At 40.4% G+C, this 25,624-nt stretch overlaps 2 protein-coding genes across 2 annotated transcripts; one reads left to right on the top strand and one right to left on the bottom strand.

The window, feature by feature from the left end:
* Positions 1–12,386: 12,386 nt before the first annotated feature.
* LIG4 (DNA ligase 4) lies at positions 12,387–15,964 on the bottom strand. Its single transcript, XM_074153677.1, has one exon. It carries the CDS (start codon positions 15,962–15,964, stop codon positions 13,226–13,228), a length of 2,739 nt encoding a protein of 912 aa, XP_074009778.1. The 3' UTR covers positions 12,387–13,225.
* A 629-nt stretch (positions 15,965–16,593) lies between these two features.
* ABHD13 (abhydrolase domain containing 13) lies at positions 16,594–24,746 on the top strand. Its single transcript, XM_074146881.1, has 3 exons — positions 16,594–16,679; positions 18,420–18,455; positions 23,409–24,746. The coding sequence occupies exon 3, from the start codon at positions 23,444–23,446 to the stop codon at positions 24,455–24,457; it is 1,014 nt and encodes a 337-aa protein (XP_074002982.1). The 5' UTR covers positions 16,594–16,679; positions 18,420–18,455; positions 23,409–23,443; the 3' UTR covers positions 24,458–24,746.
* The last annotated feature ends 878 nt before the right edge of the window (positions 24,747–25,624 follow it).

The following is a 25,624-nucleotide window of genomic DNA, read 5'->3' as shown; positions in this document are numbered from 1 at the left end:
ATGACAAACGGTACCAGGTTACAGCAGACCATAACATAGTAGGAGTCTGCTAGGTTCTGAGACTGCATAAATAAAGCAAATAAAAATGATAGCATTTGCAAGAGTGGTGCATATCAGGATACATCACGCACTGCAGCAATGCTGAACACACGTGGTTCTCTAAGCAACAGACCCAGATGAGAGCGGTTTCAAAGAGCATTGTGGATTACTGATTAGATACTTTGATGCCTAATGAAATATGACATTTTCCTGTGCCTGGCCATTCATTCATAGCTCCCTCTTCACATGAGCATTAAGCAGCAGACTGGAGCAGGGGAGGCAGTGTCACAACCAAACAAACTTGTTTCCATATCGCTGCATGTTGGGTGGGCTGACTTCATGAGATGATGAGAAAACTAGGGGGAGTTCTTTCAGCATCCAAAATATTTTTATCATTTCTTCTTTTCAGGATGGGTTCATAGACCCTTTCTCTCATAGAGGCCATTAATGCCTTGTCTCCTACTCAGGCAGTGACTGTGTTGGAGCTTGGGCAGAGGAGTAGGCAAAGAGGGGGATATCACTATATCACAAGTTGTGAAACTTGGTTAGAACTAGCTGGCTGGTTCAGAAGTTATTAGATATGAATAGACACAGACTCAGGCATTCATGCTTTGATTGCTCAATGCTCATTCTTTTTAGGCAACTTGATTAAAAATGTGAAGGGAGGCAGAGGGAATAAGTAAATCATCTGCTTTCTGTATGGAGAGGTCTGACTCTTAACAAGTTGCATCTCCCCTTCAATTTGCCTCTGATTTCTCACTTTCTGGTTAACACAAAATTCTCCTAGTGAGGGAAGAACAGAAGGAAACAAGTCCCTGGAAAGCTGATTTTACTACACACAGCACTTAATGCATGTAGCTTTTCTCTGAATTTATTCCAAAAAAGGAGTTGCCTTTCAAGTTCCCTTAAATATATATATATATATATATATATATGTTTTATGAACATAGCCCCTTTTTATCTCCTTCTTACAACTTTCCTCCCTCCTAGTAGGATTTCTGCTGTCTGTGTTTCAAGAATCCAAGGCTTAACTCTGGTAGGGAAACCTGGCTCAGACTTCTGAGGAAATTGCTAAGCTGTGAGAAAGAGCTGTGACAACATCTGTAGCATGGAGCCATGCGAGATAAGAAAGGTAAAATTGCTGGTGGAGGTAGGATTAATGAAACAGGACTGGGAGTAGCTCAAGGATTCAAGAGGGAAAAACACCAATGTGGAAAAGAAAAAACCCTAAAGGAAGAAGAGCGAGGTGGAAGTGAACAACTCAGGAAGGGCTGAGACCAAGAGAGCAGCAGGGGCCAACCTTTGTGGCTTTACCTGATTCAGAATCCTCCTGACATGACCTCATTACTGACTCCTGGCTGACTGGCAAGGAGCCTCCAAGTGTCATATAGGAAGGGGTAGAGACCGAGCACACTAATGTTTAGCCTAGTTCTTTTTCAGGTAGCTATCTTCAGTACGTGCCAAGCAACAAATAATTGCTATATACTTTAAAGCTGTATATATTACGCTGTCATAGTCTCTTCACAAATAGCTAAAGGTGTCCAAAGTGATCCAAACACTTACATCAGTTGGTTACATCAGACTCAGTTATGCTGAGCTTCTGTGGATGCCACCAAAACCAAAACAGGCCAAAAGCAATCGGTTGCAGAGCTTGAATGGGGAGAGACTTTTGAGGTATAGTTTCTAAGAGAAAAGGTGTTAATAATCTGAATGCAGTCTAGGAAGTTCCTTGAGTGTATGGAAGATAACTTCCTGACACAACTGCTAGAAGAGCCTACCAGGGGAGGCGCCTTGCTAGACCTACTTTTCACAAACAAAGAAGGACTAGTGGGAGATGTGGAGGTCGGAGGCCGTCTTGGTCTTAGCGATCATGAAATGGTCAAGTTTTCAATTCTTAGTGAGGTAAGGAAGGGGGTTAGCAAAACCTCCACCTTGGACTTCCAGAGGGCGGACTTTAGCCTGTTCAGAACCCTGGTTGGGAGGGTTCCTTGGGAGATATTCCTGCAGGGCAAAGGGGTCCAGGAAGGCTGGACACTCTTCAAGAAGGAAATCCTAAAGGTCCAGGAGCAGGCTGTCCCCATGAGGTGCAAAATTAAAGGGCGGGGAAAGTGGCTGGCCTGGTTGAACAAAGAGATTTGATAGGACTTAGGGAAAAAAGGAAGGTTTATCACCTTTGGAAGAAGGGACAAGCAACTTAGGAAGAGTACAGAGATCTTGTTAGGTTATACAGAGAAAAAATTAGGAAGGCAAAAGCCCAGCTGGAACTCAACCTGGCCATTAATATAAGGGACAAGAAAAAAAGTTTTTATAAATACGTCAACAAAAAGAGTCAGGGAGAATCTCCATCCCTTACTGGATGCGGGGGGAAACGTTGCGACCAACGATGAGGAGAAGGCTGAGATACTTAATGCCTTCTTTGCCTCTGTCTTCAGTAGTCGGACCAGCTACCCCCAGGGTGTTCAGCCTCCTGGGCTGGAAGATAAGGATGGAGAGCAGAACAACCCCCCCATAATCCAGGAGGAAGTAGTTAATGATTTGCTTATGCACCTGGACATGCATAAGTCCATGGGGCTGGATGGGATTCACCCAAGGGTAGTCAGGGAGCTGGCGGGAGAGCTCACCAAGCCTCTCTCCATTATCTATCAACAATCCTGGTCAACAGGAGAGGTACCAGATGACTGGAGGGTGGCCAATGTGATGCCCATCTACAAGAAGGGCCGGAAGGATGATCCAGAAAACTATAGACCTGTCAGTCTGACCTCGGTACCGGGAAAGATCATGGAGAGGATCATCTTGAGTGAGCTCTCACGGCAAGTGCAGGGCAGCCGAGGGATCAGGGCCAGCCAGCATGGGTTTATGAAAGGGAGGTCCTGCTTAACAAACTTGATCTCTTTCTATGACCATGTGACCCGCCTTCTCGATGCGGGGAAGGCTGTGGACGTTGTCTACCTGGACTTTGGTAAGGCCTTTGACACTGTCCCCCACAGCGTTCTCCTGGAGAAGCTGGCAAATCATGGTATAGACAAGTGTACTCTTCACTGGGTAAAAAACTGGCTGGATGGCCATGCCCAGACAGTTGTGATTAATGGGGTGAAATCCAGTTGGCGGGTGGTCACCAATGGTGTCCCTCAGGCCTGTTTTGGGGCCAGTCTTGTTTAATATCTTTATTGATGATCTGGATAAGGGGATTGAGTGCACCCTCAATAAGTTTGCAGATGACAACAAGCTAGGTGGGAGTGTTGATCTGCTTGAGGGTCGGCAGGCTCTACAGAGGGATCTGGACAGATTGGATCAATGGGCCAAGGCCAACGGGATGAGGTTTAATAAGGCCAAGTGCCGGGTCCTGCATTTCGGTCACAACAATCCCAAGCAACACTACAGGCTTGGGGAAGAGTGGCTGGAAAGCTGCCCGGCAGAAAAGGACCTGCGGGTGTTGGTGGACAGGCGGCTTAACATGAGCCAGCAGTGTGCCCAGGTGGCCAAGAAGGCCAACGGCATCCTGGCCTGTGTCAGGAATAGCGTGGCCAGCAGGAGTAGGGCAGTGATGGTGCCTCTGTACTCGGCACTGGTGAGGCCTCACCTCGAGTACTGGGTTCAGTTCTGGGCCCCTCACTACAGGAAGGACATTGAGCTGCTGGAGCGTGTCCAGAGGAGAGCCACCAAGCTGGTGAGGGTAGAGAGCAAGTCATATGAGGAGAGGCTGAGGGAACTGGGCATGTTTAGTTTGGAGAAGAGGAGGCTGAGGGGGACCTCATTGCCCTCTACAACTACCTGAAAGGAGGTTGTAGAGAGGTGGGTGTTGGCCTCTTCTCCCAAGTGAATAATGGCAGGACCAGAGGAAATGGTGTAAAGTTGCAGCAGGGGAGGTTTAGATTAGATATTAGGAAGAATTACTTTACTGAGAGAGTGGTCAGGCACTGGAACAGCCTGCCCAGGGAGGTGGTGGAGTCACCATCCCTGGAGGTATTTAAGAAACGTGTAGACATGGCACTTCAAGGCATGCTCTAGTGCCCGAGATTGCTGGTTTGTGTCTGTGGGTGGGGTGTAGTTGTGGGCGTTTGGTTTGGTTTTGGTGTTGGTGTTCTGGGATTTTTTGGGTGTGGGTTTTTTTTTTTTTTTTTTTTGTGTTGGTTTTTTTTTTTGTTTGGTTTGTTTTTGTTTTTTTTTTTTGTGTTGTTTGGACTTGATGATCTCATAGGTCCCATCCAACCAAAAATAGTCTGTGATTCTGTGATTCTGTGATCTGTACTATCCATTGCATGATCCAGCCTTTGAAATCTGACTGTTGAAGGGGATATTCTAATTCCAACTGCTCAGCAGTGATAATTTGTGACCGAGGAATGATCTGGCATGAGGGGCAAGAAGGCCCAACTGCACGAAGGGGTTAAACTGGCTGGAAGCAGAAATGCCAGAGACAGAACAAGTCCTTACAAGGGAGTGAAGTTTCCCTGGGTGATAAGAAACAGTCCCAACATTGTCTTGTAGACCATCCTGGAATGGGAGCCCTCAGGGGCCACCTTTGGGCAGCAGAGCTGGGCTGTGATTAAGTTCGTTAAGCAGCCTGATCACCATTTGAAACTTAATATATATAAGGTTGATGGATCAACATTTAAATTAGAAGGATACATTCGCAGAAATTATTTCTTTCTTGAGATGGTCTTGAAACTGCTCATAGTATATTCATGGATGTAAAACAGAAAATCTAGCCTGTTATCTTTGTACACAGAAATTATTTCACACTATTTTCAGCACATACTGCATCATGCCAGTGAGTGAACTTCTTTTTGCATTTAACTAACTTCCAAGTCACCCTGACAAACATGTTAATTGAAACAGCCTGTCTCCCTCTTTCAACAGCATTCAAAACCAGACCTAGCACAGGACTCTGCAGGGTGCAAAGCCACCTAAAAGGAGTAAGTAGAGGATAAAAGGGGAGGGAGGTTAGGCTGACTAACAATGCAAAGACCGTTTCTGCTTGAATACTGATGAGCCAAGTTATCTATGTTGGCCACCTGCCTACCTATTTGGTTCCTGCCAGTGTTTCATTGCTTCTACTGATCTTTGGGGAACTGTTATTGTAAGAATGCTGCTAAATTATTTTAATCTTTATTTTAATTCTTGTTAGCTTTTAATATAATTGCGAAAGATAATTTGTGATTTGTGCATTGTCTGATGCTAAAACCTTTGTGAGTGTGAGATAATAAATGAATATTAAAATTCCCTATGGGAATTCTGGAACGTAGTCAAAGGACAGGCAACTGTGAGTGAAGGCTTATTCAACAGCAGTAAAGTCGTGCCACTGCCCTTGCTAGATATTCACACCAATCGCTTTGGCTGCATCAACATAGCATTTGTCATCTCTCCTCAGCCTGCATAAGAGGCAGCTATGGTCTTTTTTCTTGGCATCTGGGTAGTCATTCTGTTTTAACATTACCTGTAATTGCATGATCAACAGTGAACACTTACAAGTCTTCCCATGAGTTCGGATTCCCACAGCAGAGCTCTGCCTGTGCTCAGGGTCCAAGAAACCCAGCCACTTCTCCATGTTTCCTCTCTGCTCTTCGACATAACCTTGGGCTTAGCACGGATTTTCCATGGTCCCAAGCCTCCTCTCCACAGCAGACACTCAGCCCAGGCTCAATTCTCCATCTTGGCTAAATTTATTCCATGGCACAGTCCTGCCACTACCATGCTCTTCTCCATAATGTTGTTTGGCCTGGCATTTTCCAAAGCAGTGACAAAGCACCAGCTAGAAGGGCCTGGCCAGGGCTGTAAGTGCAGCTTTTACATGACCAGCCTGTTTGAAGAAATGAGAACATTCACTGTACGAATGAGAAATAGCTGGTGGCTGACATTACAGGTTAAGGAGCTATAACTGGGAGCTCCTCCTTCTGTTTAGCGTAGGCAGCAGGATACAAGAAATGATCATACAGCCTGGCCCTGGGAACTTGTTATTTCTGCCGACCACGTAAAACTTCCACGGTCCTTTTTGTGTCCTTTTGTGGATGGGGGGAACAGGTCCATGTGTAAGGGACATACATACTGTAGCAGCAAGTTTGGTTATCCTGGGACATTCCATAGGTACCGATCACAGATTCTTGTCATCTTGCCTTCCCATCCTCTTCTGGGATCTCTAAAAATACTCCTCAACATTGGTAAAGGGGAAGGAAGATAAAGAGGTGAGGGCAGAAGAGAGCCATTCTAATATAGAGAGATACACACACACATATATATACTATATATGTGTGTGTACATTTACATATACTCTAGAAGGTTTCAGTTACTCTGCTATAGAAACCCCCTCCCCTCCCTGCAACTCCTGGAGCTCACTCACATGCTGTGATCTCACTGCTCTGCCCTGGTTGCTGTCAGGCAGTCAGTCTACTTGCAGCACCTGCTGTGTTTCAGTTACAGCTAGATGGAATCTGAAAAACTGGCTATCCTGTTTATTTCTATTTTGTTCATACAACTATGTTCAGAGACCTGAGCAATGTGACACCTGTCATCTTCATGTTTATTTTTGCCTTGAATAATCTTTAATTTCTTCTTACTCCAATAGCACTCAGAGATTTTAATTAAAATTACAAAAAATAATCTAAGATATATTTAACTACATCTGGTATAATCACACATGAGCAAGTTTATAGGATAGACTGAAGCATAACACAGAGGTACATAAACTAGCTTTAAACTGGATGAATAAAATCTGCTTTGGCAGCACACAGATTTGGTATTTAAAATCTATAATACACTAGTCAAGAAAGGCCAATGCTGGGGAAAAGCTGTGGGAGAACAGGGAGGAAAAAAGCAACCACAAAAACTAAACTGAGACTAGCAACGTTACACAGCCATTGCTCTCTTTTACTCCAATACCCGTATCTATGCACAAACACACACATGTGACCCATTTATCCACCTGCCTTTGCCCGGACCGTTAGTTCATTAACTGCAGGTGTAAGATGTGGAGGCTGAAAACATGGATTTGAAAGAACATGTTGCCCATGGTTGCTGCTGTAGCAGAGGTTGCTGAGGAAAGGCAGGCTGTAGTGTATCCTCGGCTGCAGGAGGAAGCTGCCATCTGCAAGAACACAGAGAAATCCTAACTCTTCCTTCGATCCCTGCTTGCCCTCAGGGATTCGAACTGTGGTTTGGAGTAGTGTTTAGCTGTGTAAAGTCTGCCGTCACAAGAAAGAGACTGTTACTTAAGCATCCCCAGATCAAGGCTGGGCGATCAGATGAAAGCGGTTAAGTCACTGGAACCTGTTTTCACTTTCAAAACGGATAAAACTATATATCACCTCAAATTGAAAGCAAGCTGTTCTGTTCTCTCAGATATGGCTAATATTTAAACATTTATACACAGTGCTTAGAGAGTTCTTTCCACTGATCATGAGACTTTGAACAACCTTGGTGTTCATGTTCAGTATAACTCAATTTGGTTTTGTTTTGTTTTTTTTTAGTTTTTTTTTTTTGCCTATGGACTCATTAGTTTATTACTGATTTCACAGCACAGGATTACACAAATTCTATTATTTTCCTTCAGCTTAGTGTGTAGCAGTCAAAATCACACTGACAAGAGTGCTAGCTGTACTAATATCTGTTGTACTGCAAATGAAAAAAAAAAATCCATTCCATTTGCAATGTATAATATGCCACCATCCACAAGACACCAGAAATTAGACTGGGAACTTCAGTTCACACCTGATTCACAGAATTACAGAAGAATCAAGGCTGCATGGCACTTCTGGAGATCATCTAGTCCAACACCCCTACTCTTGAAGAGACAGATAGAGCAGGTTGCTCAGGACTGTATCCAGTTGGGTTTTGAATGTCACCAAGGATGGGGACTCCACAACCTCTCTGGGCAACCTGTGCTTGTCTTTGACCATCCTTACAGTAAGAAAGTGTTTTCCTAGTTTAAAAAAAATATAAATCCCCTATTTCATTTTGTGTCCATTGCCTCTTGTCTTGTACCTGTGCTGCTGATAACAACTCTTTGAGCCTGGCAGTTCAACCAGTTTTCAGTCCACCTCCCTGTCCATTTATCTAGCCCATATTTCATCAGCTGTCTATAAGAATATTACAGAAAACAGTGTCAAAAGCCTTCCTAAAGCTGAGAAAAACAACATCTAGTGCTCTCCCCGTGTCCACCAAGCTAGTCTTATACTACAACAAACCACATAATGCTAGACAAATTTTAAAAAATGAATCAGAACCACAAGTGCTTCTATCAAAAAAAAAAACCTTATACTTGAACCTATCTCAAAAGGCTAATTTGAACTTTATAAAAAGTTATAGTAATATCATATTTAACCTTTTCTATCTGACTAGTACAACTCTACTGGACCAGACTATGTAAATTTGTTCTATTCTAGGAAAGACTGAGGACAAGAGTGTGGCATACTATACACACTCGTTTTGTGTGTAACAATCCCTTTTTCCTCAGTGATATCTTATTTCTGGCAACTTCAGTCCTGAAAGCTGTATTTTACCTTGTGTATGATACATGGCACAGGAGAAAACCAAACTCTGGTTTTATGTATTTATTTTACATAGTTCCTCTACCCAGAACATTAACAGCAGAATGAATTTAAGTATATTTTGTCACTACTATAATGATGAATATATGTGTTGAAACATTCTTGTTATGTCAGTTTTCAAATGCAATCACATGCTTAGGCATTCTACATCTTTGTAAGAAAAAATGAAGAACAATAGTGCTTGCAGTTTGAACTTGAAATTATCCCTTATATGTTCTTTCAAAATAATCATCCCCAAAGTTACAAAGAAAGGAAAAGCTACATCTCTTGAAAACATCCCAATAAAATGCAAAAAATATTTTATCTAAGAGAAAATAATTTCTACGCGGATGCATTTTTATTTCCTTACTTCTAGAAAATAACACAAAGAAACATTTTAATTATACCTATAAGCTCCACCTTCACTGTTAGGTTTGTATAATCATTCAAACTTACAGACTGTTCTCTCATTCCTATCCCCTCATAGCAAAAAGTAGTACAGTAAAATTTTATAGGCCCATCTACTGTTTTGTGGTACAACAGCTGTTACCAGCTGGAGATACTTTATGCTCGGTTGAACTGACTATGTTAAAAGGCATTTCCCTAGTCACCTTCAAATGAACATTTTTTTCTCCCTTTCAACAAATTTTTAACTAACAACTTCAAGTGCCTTTTTTGAAAGAATTCAAACTGAAATTACATTTGCATGGGAAAGATTAAATGATGCGTTTTTTTAACAGGAAGATTGAAACTGAATATTATAAAAAACTGTGTTTATAAAAATTATATTTTTATAAACCGAATATTATAAAAAACCCCACTAGCAAACTAAAGAGCCTTTTAAAATGTCTCACCAGATCATTGAGGTGCCATAAACAGAATAATACACCTTACCTGTCATTTACCATAGCTGACAGAGAATTTGACTGAATAGATGGACCTTCAGCTTTTCAAATAAATTGATGCAGACTCTTCCAAAACATACAGATGTACTATTTCAGGGAAGAGTAACCGGAAATTGAGCAACAGTTTTTAAGTGTTTCACCAAACAGATGTACTATGGTAAAAAATTGTAAGATTTCCACAATTTTGGAATTCAGTCCTGGAAAGAAGTTCACATCAAAACTAAATATCAGATGATATCAGGGGAACAAGGAAAGGGCGTTCTCTGAGGGGTGAGGATTTCCATAAAGGAGAGAAGCAAGGAAGACAGGTTTCCTTTGGTCATTAGATTCCCTGTAGCATTAAGAGATGCAAGAGGCTGCTCCACGAGGGGAAGCGTGCTGGCAGCCGAGGGGACAGCAAGGTGGGCACGAGGCAGTGTCCTCACCAACAAATGGCACAGTCCCACCATACTAAGTCAGCCCATAGTGATGAAGCAGGTCCAATGTCAAAGCAGGAAGTGGTCAGTGGGTGAGGACTGGGATCAGCTAGGTACATGGCCAAGCCCAGCTGCAAGATAGCTATGGTGAGGACTAAGACCAGGGGCCTGAACTTAAAGACAACTTCCAAGCTGATCAAAGGAGGTCCCTAGCAAGGCTCATCACAACTCTTTTTGCACACAGCAATTTTCACAACTGTCCTAGCAAGGTGACACAGCTATACCACTGAAGAGCTAGCCTGGAGCACAGGCAGCCATACCCCAGGAGGAGGAGGGTGCAATGAGGGCTCTGAGAGTTCCTTCCTATCTATGTTCTCATACACTAGAAATCCTACTCGTGTGTGGCTGAAATAGTTTCCCTTGGAAGTTATCATTGTTGGTGTATGCCAAATATCAAAATAAATTGACGATATAATTTAGCTAGACAGGTTAACTACGTGAATCATCCTTGTTCTTCAAAACCAAAAAAAATATAAATTGATTAACTGAGAGGGGATGGTTTTCATTAGCTGTTTAAATAATAATGATTTTTCATCGTATTTTATGCAAAACACTACCTGTAGCCTCCTGTCTAATTGAAGTATTCATTTAACTAGTTAGCGATCATTTCATACAGTATGCATAAAGATCAGTGTATATGAAAGTAGGTAGTGTCTTGTGTTGACTCACTGCAGCTTCTTGCCTCTTCTTTCTCCAGCAATTTATCTTCCTAAAAGCAGGAGGGAAATTGAGGAATTTGGTTCTGATATTCACTACACTTACAATAAAGGAGAGTTGCATGAAGACCCAAAGCTACCATAATACTACAGCTAAGTTGCAGTAAAGAGATACGGGAAGCTGTTTTCATCCATGCAATTCAGCTTCCCCAGTGTTACTACTTACAATACTTTAAATGTGAAATTGCTAGGAAAATACATCTTCAAGACAGAGTCAGCAGGCTGCAATTTATTGTATATGCACAGTTACCTTCAGTGTTATTAGCTTTCAGGTCTTCAAAGGATAATTAAACAGTTAATAGTATGACATTTTGCAAGACTGTATTTTAAATCCCCTCTGCAGATGCAAGAACAAGATCTTTTTAAGCCTCTTAAAATAGCAAGAATGTCAATTAGTTATTTTCAGTGTACAAGCAGAGGAAACGTGAAATAAAGCAAGAGGGCTGATTAAAGTTGTGCTGATGTGCAAACACCGAACAACTAGTCAAGGCTTTCTTGGTCTCCCATTGGTGCACAAACTACTCACTTTCTAGAAAGCAACCCTACCCCTCCCCACCCCAGTGAATAATTTTTCTTCATATTTTAGGTTTCAGTTTTTTCATATACTAGTGGTTTGCTTAACAAGGCAGGTGCACTCCAAGCGGAATTACAATAATTCCGTAAGTTATCCTAGGAATAAATAGCCCTTGCCAATACCATATTTCCAACGCCTTGTGAATGTCAGCTACCTACAATTTTGGCTTCTAATATTCTCACAGCAGCAGAGGCAACACGTGTGGTGGGAGCCATCCTCTATCGCCTTGCAAGAGCCATATATTTCATCCATCTGCATATGAAAAGTATAAAAGATCAATAACAGCACTTAGCACTTGCTTTATACCTGGCATAAATGTCTGCAACATTAGCAAGCCATAGTCTTTCATTTTACACCATCAGATGTGAAACTGAGGTGTACATTCTAATGTACGAGAACATCTGAGATTTCACCAGCTTTGTACAGTCAACACACGCTGTTTTCACTGACAAGACAGAGAAATCATATGAAGAAATAAAAACATATTGCTCCCTGGCAAGATCTGTCATACTTTGTGCAAGTTGCCCGCAGGCTTTTTATTCCAAAATTGCACCCCATCCGTTTGAGTATATGCCTTTCAGAGTAGAAAAAAGTTAGATGCGAACCTATTTTATTAAATTGTTTAATAAACAAGGTGAACAGTGGAACATTCCCCCAGGGATTGTGAAGTTTATTGCCTGTGCAGAATTGCCCGTGTAACTACCCAAGAAACCAGAGCATCATTCATCAACATACCATTGCAGACAGGATGGGGATCTACCAGATGTTCTGCTACAGTAGGTCCTAAAAGTTACACTCTTCTTTCTCCATCACTGGCAGCATTTTTTAAGAGTACCAGTTAAAAGCCAGTGAATAGGAACGATACCAACCTTTCTTCTACTTCCCCCAAACTGCAAGGTCTACAGTGCCTTTTTCTCTTCTTTCCTTCTCCAATTCTTCAGGAACGTCATCTGAACATAAACTTAAAACTTAATATTACAATGCAAATTGGAAGGCCTGCTCTCAAGCCAAGTGCCCACTTAGAAAAAATAAAGATCAGCTTTATACAAAATGTAAATAAGCTAAAAAATCTCCACCTATTAAAATCAGGAACTACGTTTCATGTTTTTTCAGAAGAGTTATCCCTCTCACTAAAAAAAACATACCAGGCAGACTTTAAAAAATATTTATTTAGTAATTGAAAAAAATACACATTGAACTACCTATTTAGAAATTAATCTTCCCTTCCTGAAACAGCTTATGAAACATGTTTTAAAAGGCAAAAACTAATAGTTAAGTGTAAAATCCTAGCTCTGTCACACTTCACGGTTTAACCTTAACTGTAATGAGCACAGGAGATCATTACAGTTTTTAAGTAATTGATTTGCATTTTACAGATATATAGGTCATTATTAATTTATTAGCACCTCAATCAGAAGCTTAGGTTCTATTTTACAATGGTTATTCATACAAAAAAACCCCATGCAATAATGCAAAAAAAATGCAATATCCTAAAACCAAAGTGCTACTGAGGCTGTGGGGGGCTCTGCTAAAAACAATGTAAACAAATTAAAATAATACAGACAAGGTGTATAAATTACTGAATTCTGTAGCATATGGAATATACATAAAACATCTATGTGATTGTAAATTGATAAATAAACAATAGCATAAATAGTAGAATCTCCATAAAATAGAAAATTGTTGTCTCCATTTTGAAAAATGGAGGCAAGCACTATTCATAGCTAGGAATTCTCTTATGTAAAATATTAGATCTCTTCTGAAACCCATTTCTGAAGTAAAAGGCTTACATTATTTATCTGGTGGTGCTTCTTTTGCTCCTTCAACATGGCTTAGCATTCTCTTGCTTCCGCAACAGTATAATTAAAAGTCGCCTTCTAACTTCAACAATAGTGTTATTCTTTAGCCAGAGCTAGCTTTAAACAGACAAAATAATGATATATCCAAGTCCAATCACGTCAACAAGAATGCTTTTGCGCCAAGCTTCGAAACTACTTTAAATTAAGTACTGATTTTCATTCTTTGGGACTCCTTCCTCCACTGACTGTGTTACCCACAGCTCAGATACTATTATAAATTTTTTCTCAAATGTTCTCCTGAGTGTTTTAATCTCTTTTACCCGGGAATGATCTTCTCCTATAACAACATGGGAGACACCCTCTTCAAGGTGAGAGACTACTTTAGCACCATAAAAACGGAGCTCCAAAGCTCTAATCGATAGTGTTGTTCCATGGATTTTGGTTCTGGGCTCATTAACAGCAGCATAACAGTCCACGTAAATAGTGTTTCCTCTGAATATACTGAGCTGACAGCTGTTCCATAAATAACGTTCTTCTAACTCTGCAATCGTGTCCAAAGGTATCACCTTCTTTTCCTTCATTCTTGAGAACACTTCCTTGAGTTGTGCAACATTCGTGTCTGCTGTGTAGCTGTCTCCATAACAATCATAGTGACGAGCAAAATGTTCTTTTGTTTCAGGAGACATGTGAATCATACAGGCTGGTTGCCAAGGCACCAGCATTTTGGTTTGAAAACACTGAAGGAGCCACTCTGCCCTCACCACATCATATTTGTTAGAAGCAATGATGTTTTTCACTCTGACATTCTCAGCTCCTACAATAACACAGTAAGTCTCCGGGCCCGGGTTCTGTACCACACTGCCACCACATTCAGCTATTCTGCTTTCCAGGTCAGACTTTGAGAATTTTCCTGTTCCTGTCATAACACAAAACTCAACATCTTCAAATACATTTGAAACCTTGTTTACAGTAGAAAGATCAGGAGCTTTAAATTGCTCAGCTATTCCAATTACCCTCTTCACCTTTGATACAGTTTTCCTTTTTTTCTCTTGTGGCTCATCATACTCATCCGCATGAAGGTGCTTCGATGCCAGCTTCCCTTCTGCTTTGCTTCTGAGATCTTCTAACATGTCTGAAGTCATACACTCGTACCACTCTTTGTCCTCTCTTATCTTCTCAATTCGGGGAAATCTCAAAGTACAGTCAGTTTTGTACATATCACTGTTAACAATCTCAGCTGCCTTGACCTGGACTATGACGGAGTTGCAAGGTTCAATGTACATTTCCGGTTTTTCAGTTCCACACAAAATGTTACAGGGAGGGTCCTTCCTATGGTAGGGCTTCCAGTGTTTAGCCAGTTTCAAACCTAGATCATACAATTCCTTCATAGTATAGCCAGAGCCAATGCGACAAATAGAGTGGAAAACAGTAGGTTTTTCATTGGGAGGAGGCGTCTCCGCAATAGCGCACAGAAAATGAGACATCATTCCACCACGTGAGCCCTTGCCCCAGTAACCACCAACAATTAAAAGGTCTAGTTCGTCCATCAGCCCGTTGACATATTCTGGCTTGATTTTTAACCAGCCTTCCCCACGTTTGTCAGGCTTGTAGGTGGACATGGGATCTTTCACCATAATCCCTTCTTCTCTGTTATCTATTGCTTCATTTAAAGCATCAATTACTTCTTTTCTTGTTCTGGCACTTTTTTTCTGTACAACATGGATCCTGCCCGTTAATGGGGTAAATACACTACTTAAGATTTCATATCTTTTGCTTAGTACTTCGTGACCCAACTTCTCATCGTTAACCATCAATACATCGAACACACAGAAGCAGGTCTGCAGATCAGAGTCTTCCACCATTCTTTTTATGTCAAATCTGTTTCCTTTTTGCATAAAGGTTTGCGTCTCAGGATTGTAAGCCATCATTTCACCATCGAGAATGCAATTTTGTATATTGCTCTTAAATACATTATGAATAAATGGCGTTAATGAACCATCAAGGGGGGAAGCGCCAAACTGTTGAGTATAGTCAAACCCATTGCGGGAAAAATACTTATACACATCTCCATCTTTGTGCATCTGCATGCGTTCACCGTCCAGCTTAGTTTCTATGTAGAATACCTGGTTATTCATTTGTTTCTCAATTTGCTGGACATCAGCAATAGCAGCAAGCATTGGTTTAAAGGCAGAAAACAACATGATCGAAACATCACTCAGTGAGACGGAGGGATCATGCAGTTGTCTGCAAACTTTTTCTAGATCAGTTGTGACATTGTGTAATTCAGCAGCATCAGGATGAAAAATTGAAAATATAGTTTGTTGACTAACACCAAGCTTTAGATCCTTTATAATCATCCGGATGAGCCATTTTTGTTCCAGTGCTGTGCTCTGAGTAATTAACTGAAGAAGACTTTTCTTTAACATACCTTTGTTTTTTGCAGCATTATTACTAGCTATCGCATCTAAATGTTCATTGACTTGCTCTATTGTCAGTCTGCCTTGTTTTGGGCTCCTAGGTTTTAACACAAAGTACGCGATCATTGCAAAATCTCCAGCATCTCCACGTGAGCCAGCAGGAGTTCTGTAATTTAAAAGCTTTGCAGCATCTTTTCCATCTTTTGGCAAATTAAGCAGCTCAATATACAGCTTTGCAAGCATAGTTTCTTTAATTCCATATGCCATCCTTTCTCTTTCCAACTGTGGAAGAATGAGTCGCATAGCTGGATAAAAAGAATCTGTAACATCTTTCTCTTTTTTATGAAGAGCATCATGGAATTTTCTCCAGGAATCCAGGAAATCCTTGAAATACTTGGTTTTCTCCGGACGAGACTTACACTTCTGTATTCGCTCCAGAGTAGAACACAAATCCGCAAAAGGCACGTGAGAAGCCACTGTTTTTTTTGGAGAAGGCTGCGGAGCTGGCGCAGAAGCCATCAGAATTTGTTTTTCACTAAGAAAAAAAAAAAAAAGTATATATTTGTAGAAAAGGGAAACCTCAGCACATTATTCTGTCTTGAAGAAGATATCGATATCTCTAATTAGGATTTACTGATGTTGCTCGCTTTCCTAATGAAGATGTAACTGTTACCGTTACTTAAGGGTCACCAGCTGGTACCATCAGCCTTAGTTGGTGAAACTCAGCAGGCAGGCTGCGATAGCATCATCAGCTCGACAAGAGTATGAGAAGACAAGAGAAGGGCACCCCTCCCGCTGTCACAGGCGGGAGTTTCACCGCTCGGAGACCCATTTTCCCCCCTAACACCCCCCCCCCCCCTTCTCCGGGAGCACAGCCCGCCCTGACACCGCCCGCCCCTCGGCCCGCTCCTCCAGCGACTGAGGAGACTCTCCAAGCCCACCCTGCGTGGGCCTCCGAGGCCAAGTACCGCTCTCGGGGGACAACGAAGGAACGGCCGCCCTCAAAGACAACTTACGTGGAATCTAAAGTGGGTGGGGGGGAGGGGGTGGGAATAATCACACCGACTGCGCCTGCGCATTCACCGCGGCGGGCGGCTCCTGACCCGGAAGCGGAAGCAGGGGCGGGAGTGATTTCCGGTCTCGGGAGACGCGGTGGTTGAAGTTACGCGTTGGGGGCTGTGCTGGTTTGAGGCACTGCCGGTGGCAGCGGCGGCTGGGCGGGAGGATGCGGCGGGTGGGTCTCGCCTTATCTCGCCCCGCGGGGAGGAGGGGAGGGTAGGGGGGTAGGGTGCGGTGGTTGGGGCCGGTAGCGCGATGGTCCCGTCCCTTCAAGGCCGGGGTGGGCGGGCGGGAGCCGGGTCGTGTCTGCGGGGGCGGAAGCTGGGGGGCGATCGGCCGACATACCTCGTTTATTTGGTGTTTGGGGTCCCGGTGTAAGTAAACACTGCCCTTCCCTGGGCAGGAGCGGGTAGCGGGCGTGGGCCTGTCCCGTGGGCCAGTGTGGCTCCTGTGCCGGCCTGTCGGGACGTCGCTGCCGAGGGATTGCTGCCTTGGCAGCGCCGTTAAAAGTTCCTTTGGGTGCCTTCTTGTGGAGCCCTTGGGGAGCTTTTGCATCCCCCGCAGCAAGATCTTGCTCCAGTGTTTCGTTTGTCTCTCCTGCCGCATGGAACAATTTCTGCAAGTAGAGATGGTTGTGGAAGATGGGGCAGATGATGATAACTTTTAACGTGGCTTAATGTGCCAAGTGAATATTGAAAAGGCTGAGCAGGGTGTTTATTTTAGCTTAAAAATGGAAATAATTTAACGTGCTTGGACAGTAATATGTTTTAGGAGCCTGTGCTCAGTAGAAAGCTAAGGCTCTAATATGATAACAGTCCTTGGCTTGTTCTTGTTTTGTTTTGTTGTTTGTTTTGGTTTTTTTACACAGTGCCATCATAATTCAAGAAATGCTTGTAAGGTTCATTATGACTTGTCATTTGGGAGGGGATGTATTAGAAGAGCTAAGGGGAAAACAGTTTCAGTTATGAAAATGTACCACGATGCAGAGCTGTGGAAGTTTGCAGTTTGAAAAAATTACGACAGGTGGCTTGCTGATTTTAAAAGACAGAACCCTTAAATGTCTGACACTTAGTTGTTCTTACTCTGCTTTTTTTCATGGTTAGGAGTGGCTACTTTGCTGTTTTATTTATTTTTCTTTTTTTTTAATGAGAGTCACTGTAAGATTTTAGTGCTAAGAAAGTGTATTTCTCCTGTCCTTACTAAACTTAAAGGTTTTCTTCCAGATTAGTTCCCCCTCTGAAACTATTTTCCTACAGTTGAGGAATTAATATTTCTGTTTGCCGAAGTCTTCTGAATGAATATGAGTAAATGTGAAGCTTATGGAAATCTTGTCTATGTCTAGAGGAGGTGGAGTGTAGGGAAAGGTATTGCAGTAGAAAGAAACAGGTGTCTTCAGATATTTCTCTGTGTTCTTAAGAAATACCTCATTTTGTTTTGAAACAGTGAAATCTGAAGGATTGCAGTGAGTGTTAAAACTACCGTTTTTTTTTAAAAAGCTCTTTCTCATTGAAGCAGCTGTTAAACACCTGAATGCTCTTCTTAGCACTAAGTTTAAGGCTGCTTATACACTAAAAGTTAGCTTTAAGGAAGCAATGTAAATCTATTATAACTTTGTTGTTACGCACTGCATATGTTTTGTACTGTATGTTGTATGTATAATCCAGGACGTTTTGATGTGATTATTGAACTTCATTATAACATGTTGTTTTCAGTTTTATCAGATATTTCAAAAGAGCTGAGCTTGATAGGAGCATGAATGTGATGTGCACTGTTTCATCAGTAAAGCAGATGTAACTTTTAGGGGTATTGGCCTTTAGCACTTAATTTTCTTCCAAGTAACTGAAGACAAACAGTAATTATGTGTGTAATTCAAAAGTAACTTTACTCAAAGTTCATAAATGGAATTGTCTTTCAGGCAGAGATGAAGCCTGGGAAATCATCACATCCAAAGGTAATGTTTTCTAATGCAATTAGTGTATGAAAATAGCACTTTTTAATATTAAAAATGTAGACAGAGACAAAAAATGCAGCAGAACTTGTGGCAAATACAAAAGTAATTTCAATGGCTGTTGAAAATTAATGAAAAACTGTTCCCAAGTACTTTAAATATGCACTTGAATTTTTGTAATTTTCAGTTGATAACGACATTAGGCATTTAAGAATAATATTAGGGCACAGCAGAATACTATTAAAATGTCTTGATCATAAAGACTTTTTTTTTTTTCCTCAGAATTTTTATTTTTGTGAATGATTTATATTTTCAGTAGTTAATTATGGGATTTGCAACTCATCTGTTAGAACGTAGGGGTCTGCAATAATTCCTGGACTGCAGATTCAGCAGTGGAGATGTGTAGATACATATATGTATATGCATATCTACACATGTGTATATCCCTGTGGCATAGAATTGAAACTCATCACTTCCAAATTCCATTTCTGTTTTGAAAGGCAATGCAGTTCTGTGACTGTGTAAACTGAACTGGTCTTTAATGGCCTTTAAGCCAAAGGCCCAGCAGCAGTCTGGCAAAGTCTTACTTTCATTAGGTCTTAATGTTGAATTGGGCCATATTGCTGTTCTTCTGTGTTAATGGTTTCCATGATAGATCTTTGCATTTCAGTCTTGTCTTCTACTTGTCTCTTAAGTTTGCAAGCATCATCAAAAAACCACTTGTAAGAACCACCAGCATTCATAAAGGCTAGCCTTTCTAATGCAGCATTGTCAAAGGGACAGGAGGAAATGTGAAGCAGATAGATGCTAGAGGAAAGACCTCTGATCATATTTGTGATTAAGAAAACATCATCTGTGAGGAGATTGCAGAGGAACCGAGTTTATGTAGTCTGAAGAAATTGAAGGTAGGTTACATATTTGGAGGTAAATAAACATTGAACTAGAAGCAAAGAATTTAAGTTACTCTGTCTCCCTTCCTGTAGAGTATTAGGAAATATTTTCTAGTAGTAAGAGAAGCTAAACAAGAACAGCCTATGTAGGAATTTCCATTAATAGAAGAGTTAAATAGGAAAACATCTACCAGATAAAACTATATGGTTCTGCTCTTTACAACTGTATATTTGTCACAGATTTTGACTTGCATGACAAGTTTTTTTTAAAAAAATAAAAATATCCCTTACGCTTGTTTTCCTAACTTCTAACATATTTTAAATAATCAGTGGTTATAAAATCCTGTTGCTGTCTATGCTGTAAGATGGGATGTGACTTCTTGTTACAGCAAAACCTTGTCATTTGCCAAGTTATGACAATTCCTTGAAATACAATGCTCTGTAAAAATATAGTGTTCCTTCAAAAAAAAAACAAGGTGTGTGTGTGTGTTTGTTTTTTTAATGAAGCAAGAATATTTCCAAGGGGTTAATGTTTTATCCAGGAGATTTAAAAAGGAAATGTGTAGAGAAACCTTATTTCCCTGACTGAAGCATGACTTTTACCAGTGTGCCATTGGCCAACTTGCTGACTTCCCTTGGTTCCAGTGTCTTCATCTGTAATACATAGGTGGTATTTCATGCCATCCCTCTGTAGAGCTGTGATACTGCTAACAGTAGAAGGCAATATAACTGAGATAATACTGTTAAATAGTAAGCTGTTTAAAAAATAATAATAAATTAACTAGTCATATTTGCAGATGACGGAAATTGATTTAAAAGTTCTCTTTTAGAGGACATGAAGGAGTGCACGCTTCTTGCCTTAACTAGGACATCAGGCAGTTATAGAGCAAGTCTGTAAGTGGTTCTTGTAGTCTAGGAACAGAAGTAGCCTTGTCTGAAAAGAGAAACAGGCTTGTCCAGGTGGTGGGTCCACTCTGTTTCTCAGGTTGACCAGCTTGGACATCAAAGTCCAGATACACTGTTTTCCCGTTCCTTCCTATGCCCTCCTCCCTTCCCCTGATTATTCTGGCATCCTGTTAGTCACAAAAATTAGAGATAGAGTCACAACATGTGCTCTTTGTAATTCAACATAGTTTTTGCATCATAAGATGTTACATTGTAAACTTTGAAAGGCTTATAACTTCCCATCTAGCACAACAGTAATGGCAAATGAAGACCAAGAAGAGATTTTTTTCTTTTTTTAAATTCTTTTTTTTTGTAGTCTTGCAGTGTATTGAGCAGTCTCAAGTCTCATACACTTCAAAAAGTGTTGGGAAACACCTGTCACTCACTGAAAGTTACTATGTTAGCTTACCCTTTGTATACTTTAAGTGGAAATTTGTTTCTGCTTGTATCATCTTCTCCTGTTCAGGTCAAACAGGATATTTGGAAGGCTTCTTACTTTGGGCACTATGGAAAGGATGGTTTGTAGCTTTATTGAGAGTGAGCTTGTATTGACTTGGCTTCGAGTCACTTCTAGGCCGGTGTGCTTGTTTGAGAAACCATTATTTTCCTTTCTTGTGATCTTTGCATTGATATTGGACGGAGGTGGGGAAGAAACTGGGAAAAACTTGTATCTATCTTAGTTCTCTAGCTATCAAGTCTTGCAGTAAGATGTGAAGTAAGAGACATGGTCTGATTCAAGCCTGGAAATGGATGGAACTAGTGAAGTTTCACATAGCTGGGAAGAAAACTTAAAATAGTTGTGTATTTGTTCATTAGTGGAGAGTAGTCAACTGTACTTAAATATGTAGGTGAGTATGAAACATTTGTGGCTGTGTAGTTTACCCTTCCTGCTAACTACCATATGTTGAGTTCTAGTTGTAGGATGCATTGGTTTTATAACTCCAGTAGCAAAGTTTTTAAATATACCTATATATATATCAGAAGTAATTGCACAGCAGCAGTAACTCAGTAGCATAGCGTTTTGATAATATTATCCTACCAAAGTGAAAATGGGAAGCTGTGCACAAACGAAACTAATGTGGCTTATAAAATCAATTGTACCAGTCTTCAAATAACAATCTTTAGTGTATATGGGATAGCCATCTGCAAAACTTAATCACCTTAAGATTTTTATGACGACTTTGGTTTTTAGTAGTTGTTTTTAATAATGGATCGCTTACTGTTTTGTGAATGTCTTGGTGAGAAAACATTTCATTTTGTAAGAAAGTCAGCAAGATTTTGAATGGCATAGATAAGGGGAGTGTTTTTACTGTGTCATTATCAGTGTTCTTGTAGTCTTGAAATATAATGCAGTAAATCTTTGTCAACTTCATTAGGAAGTTCGCTTACAAATTCAAGTGTTTGCGTTATGTGTCTCCTAATTACTGTGAATTTTTACTAGAGAAATGGGTTACAAGAATTAAATTTTCGTATAGACAATATTTGTGCATAGTTGTATGTGGATATTGAACGTGAGCTCATAAATAATATAAGAGAACAAAGCTGGGATAACTGCACTCTAGACTACTTTATATTTCACCAGTTTTACATATTTGGTGTAGATACCCTATATAAAAGCTTAATTTCACATTGCCTTTGGTTAATATGTGAATCTTAAGATGTAACAGATTTTTTTTTATTTCTGATTTATATTTAATTGATGCATAACATAATTAGACGTAACAGGTTTTTTCCTGGTCATATTTGGGAAGTTATTATATTTGTGGTGTGCAAGGGCTGTGACTCCAGAGGTCACCTTTTATCACTTGATCCTACCAAGGTGGCTGGTGCAGTTGCAGCCCTCTCCAGTAGTGTTAGGCCATACAGCTTATTTTGGTGTAGGTCCTGTGACTTAATGGAATGCTTGGATGCATCTCCGCATGTCAGACTCCTTTGGAGTTAATTCAGCTTCTTACTGTGCTACATCGTTTTAGGAGCTTATAAATTTGAGTGTGTCTAAACTGTAATTATTATCTGCTATATAACTTAGAGTGTTCTTAAACAAGTGAGCTTGTGTTGTCAGTTCCAGGCAGTATGGCCACTCAATGCAGTGGCAACTGAATGGTTACTGTAGTTCTCATGTAGGTTTAGCAGTTTTTGCCTATTTCCATAGTACGTTTGAACCCAGCAGTGAATCAAGTGATGTGTATGCTGTGAGATGTAACTATCTCTTGTGGTTGGAAAGAAGATTTAATTCACTATCATTAACATCGCTCTCCTCATTTTATGCTGTGTGTATGTTTTTGTCATGAGCCTGTTTTCATGTTTGAACTTCTCAGCAGTTGTGCTTTTCTTTGATCAGAGAATAAGGTAGTTAGCTGACTTTTCAGTGGTCTTGTATGATGGTACAGTCTTTCATTCAGCTAAAGATTTAATATGGATTACTGATCTGATAGCGGAAAAACATTATTATAAATCAAAACCAATCCAAATATAGCAAAACAGCTGTCGTAAATGCAACTACAATGTAGTATCTTACTATAGAGGAGTTTTTTTCTTCTGACCAGTTTGTGTTGCTCTGTAATCACAGCTGATAAAGATTCTCAACCACAGCTACTAAACGATCGCAGACCCTGTGTGCATTGTGAGCTTCCACTGGATGCAGAGTGAAGTGCGTAGGCTTACTGAAAGCTTCTCTTGGCCTTAATCAGTAGCAACTTAGAAATAAGGGCTATTTTTGTTTGTGTTCTCCGGATTCTAGAATTACTTGTATGAGAATCTTGGACAAACTGGTGTTACGGTCTTTATGGTTGTTCTGTTTGTCGGTAGGGAAGACTGAGTGCAAACATAAGTTATTATGGTCCCAGGCAACCAATTTTGTAGTGCTACTGGTAAACCTTCGCTGCTGAAATAATGTAAATGGGATTTTGAAGAGATCTAAAGCCTTTCCCTCGTGATTGCTTTTGTACTTGTTTTAGAGTTGAATGGTTTCCAAAAATTCAAAGGGAGTTTGCCACCAAGTTTGATGCGTATGCTTTAATGTATTGACTTGCCATTAATCTTCTGCAAGTATGAATGCTTAAATCACTTCCTTTCCCTGCCCCCCCTATATTTATACACATATGTTTGGGTTTTTTTACAGGGTTTACTTGGAGTAAAAGACCACTGACTTCTACAATGGAAAAGTCATGGATGCTTTGGACCTTTGTTAAAAGATGGCTACTAGCTTTGGCTTCCTGGTCTTGGAGTCTCTGCCGTATTTGTCTTTTACCCTTGATAGTAACTTTTCACTTGTACGGCGGTATTATATTACTTATATTAATATTTGTATCGATAGCAGGCATATTATATAAATTCCAGGATGTGCTGCTTTACTTTCCTGAACAGCCCCCTTCATCACGCCTTTATGTTCCTATGCCTACTGGTATACCACATGAAAACATCTTCATCAAAACCAAAGATGGAGTTCTTCTTAATCTTATTCTGCTGAGATACACAGGGGACAATGCAGCATACTCTCCAACCATCATTTACTTCCACGGGAACGCAGGCAACATTGGCCACAGGTTGCCAAATGCTTTGTTAATGCTGGTAAACCTGAAAGTAAACTTGATTCTTGTTGATTATAGAGGGTATGGAAAAAGTGAAGGAGAAGCAAGTGAAGAAGGTTTGTACTTAGATTCTGAGGCTGTGTTAGACTATGTGATGACTCGGTCTGATCTTGATAAAACAAAAATTTTTCTTTTTGGCCGTTCCTTGGGGGGAGCAGTAGCTATTCACTTAGCTTCTGAAAATTCCCATAGGATTTCTGCCATCGTGGTGGAGAACACCTTTCTTAGCATCCCATACATGGCCAGCACTTTGTTTTCTTTCTTTCCGATGAGATACCTTCCTTTATGGTGCTACAAAAATAAATTTCTGTCCTACAGAAAAATCTCTCAGTGCAGAATGCCTTCTCTCTTCATCTCTGGGTTGTCTGACCAGTTAATTCCACCAGTTATGATGAAGCAACTTTATGAATTATCCCCAGCTCGGACTAAGAGATTGGCGATATTTCCTGATGGAACTCATAATGACACTTGGCAGTGCCAGGGGTATTTCACTGCAGTCGAACAGTTCATCAAAGAAGTAATAAAGAGTCACTCCCCTGAAGAAATGGCGAAAACATCATCTAACGTAACAATAATATAAGTGATATTCTTCTTTGGGGTAGGGTGGGGGGAGTACCTGCACTGTACCTTGATTTGTGAAAAGTGGTAAAAGAATGTCCATTTTTAAATGTATGTCATGTCTGTACTTGCCTAAAGAGTGAAATTAAACTTGGAAAGGTCTGATGCTTTATTAAGATGATCCAGAAAACTTACATTTGCAGCATTGTAAATGAACCATTTTATGTCTTTCTCGTACTTTTTTGGTATCTCTGTCCATATATTCCATTTGTTTGATATGTACAACGGATGCTATTAAAGGAACTTGCTACAAAAGTAGTACAGAATGTATTAGTTTAGAACAACGGGAGGCACTTCAGTATTCACTGCTGTATGTGTGAGCTTTTTGGACAGTCATGGTTAGCACAATGATTTGTTGTTTCTCTTAGAGTTTATTTAAAGTGTGTCATGCATGAGATTAGTGTTTTATTCCTTGAAATTTTATATTATGCAAGGTGGGAAGTCTTTAATGTGCTAAATAATATAAAATAACACTAATAGTAGAGTATACTTGCAGGTATACTATCCTGAGTTACTACTGTTTTTTATGGTTATGCATACATATATATTTCAAACTGCAACTCGAGGAGAAGACGCTTTCCCTGTTTTCATTTTACTATTTGTATTACAACAGTGCCCAGAAAGTTGCATGTGCCTGAACATCACAGTTTCAGGATTTTGCCCAGGCAATTTCTTCATTGAAAATAGAGGGAACCTTCAAAAAGTTCCTTTCCCCCCCCAAGCTCTTTTCACTAATATGCAGGCAAACTATTTGCTGGTATTAGTCTGCTTGTGCATTTGAGGTGGGATTTCCCAAGGCAGAGTGGGTGGTGTGATAGAAAGGAGTGTCACACAAGGTCAAAGTGTGTGTGTCTGATTTTTTTTTTTTTTTTTAGGCTGGTGTAGTTACATGTCTGTGCCCTTTATTTATACCTCCAAAAGAAACAAATCCAAATAATTACCAATGATCACATGATTAGAGATATATACAGTTATTACAGTAAGGATAATAAAAATGAGCAGTGCATTAAATTTAGTAAACCTAAGCTTAGTTAGTCTGAAAGAGACGACGCTTAATTTAACACTTTGCCCATTTGCTTGCAGAAAGTCTTAAAGTTCTGTTGTACCATGTGGAAATAGCCTAAGTATC

This window comes from Numenius arquata, chromosome 1 (genome assembly GCF_964106895.1).
Source record: "Numenius arquata chromosome 1, bNumArq3.hap1.1, whole genome shotgun sequence".
Classification (NCBI taxonomy): Eukaryota; Metazoa; Chordata; class Aves; order Charadriiformes; family Scolopacidae; genus Numenius; species Numenius arquata.
The sequence above is the reverse complement of the archived record's forward strand: the minus strand, read 5'-3'. Positions and strand labels throughout refer to the sequence as shown.

Excerpts from the sequence above, each read along its gene's own strand:
- LIG4 (XM_074153677.1), bottom strand. The coding sequence starts at position 15,964 with ATGGCTTCTGCGCCAGCTCCGCAGCCTTCTCCAAAAAAAACAGTGGCT.
- ABHD13 (XM_074146881.1), top strand. The coding sequence starts at position 23,444 with ATGGAAAAGTCATGGATGCTTTGGACCTTTGTTAAAAGATGGCTACTA.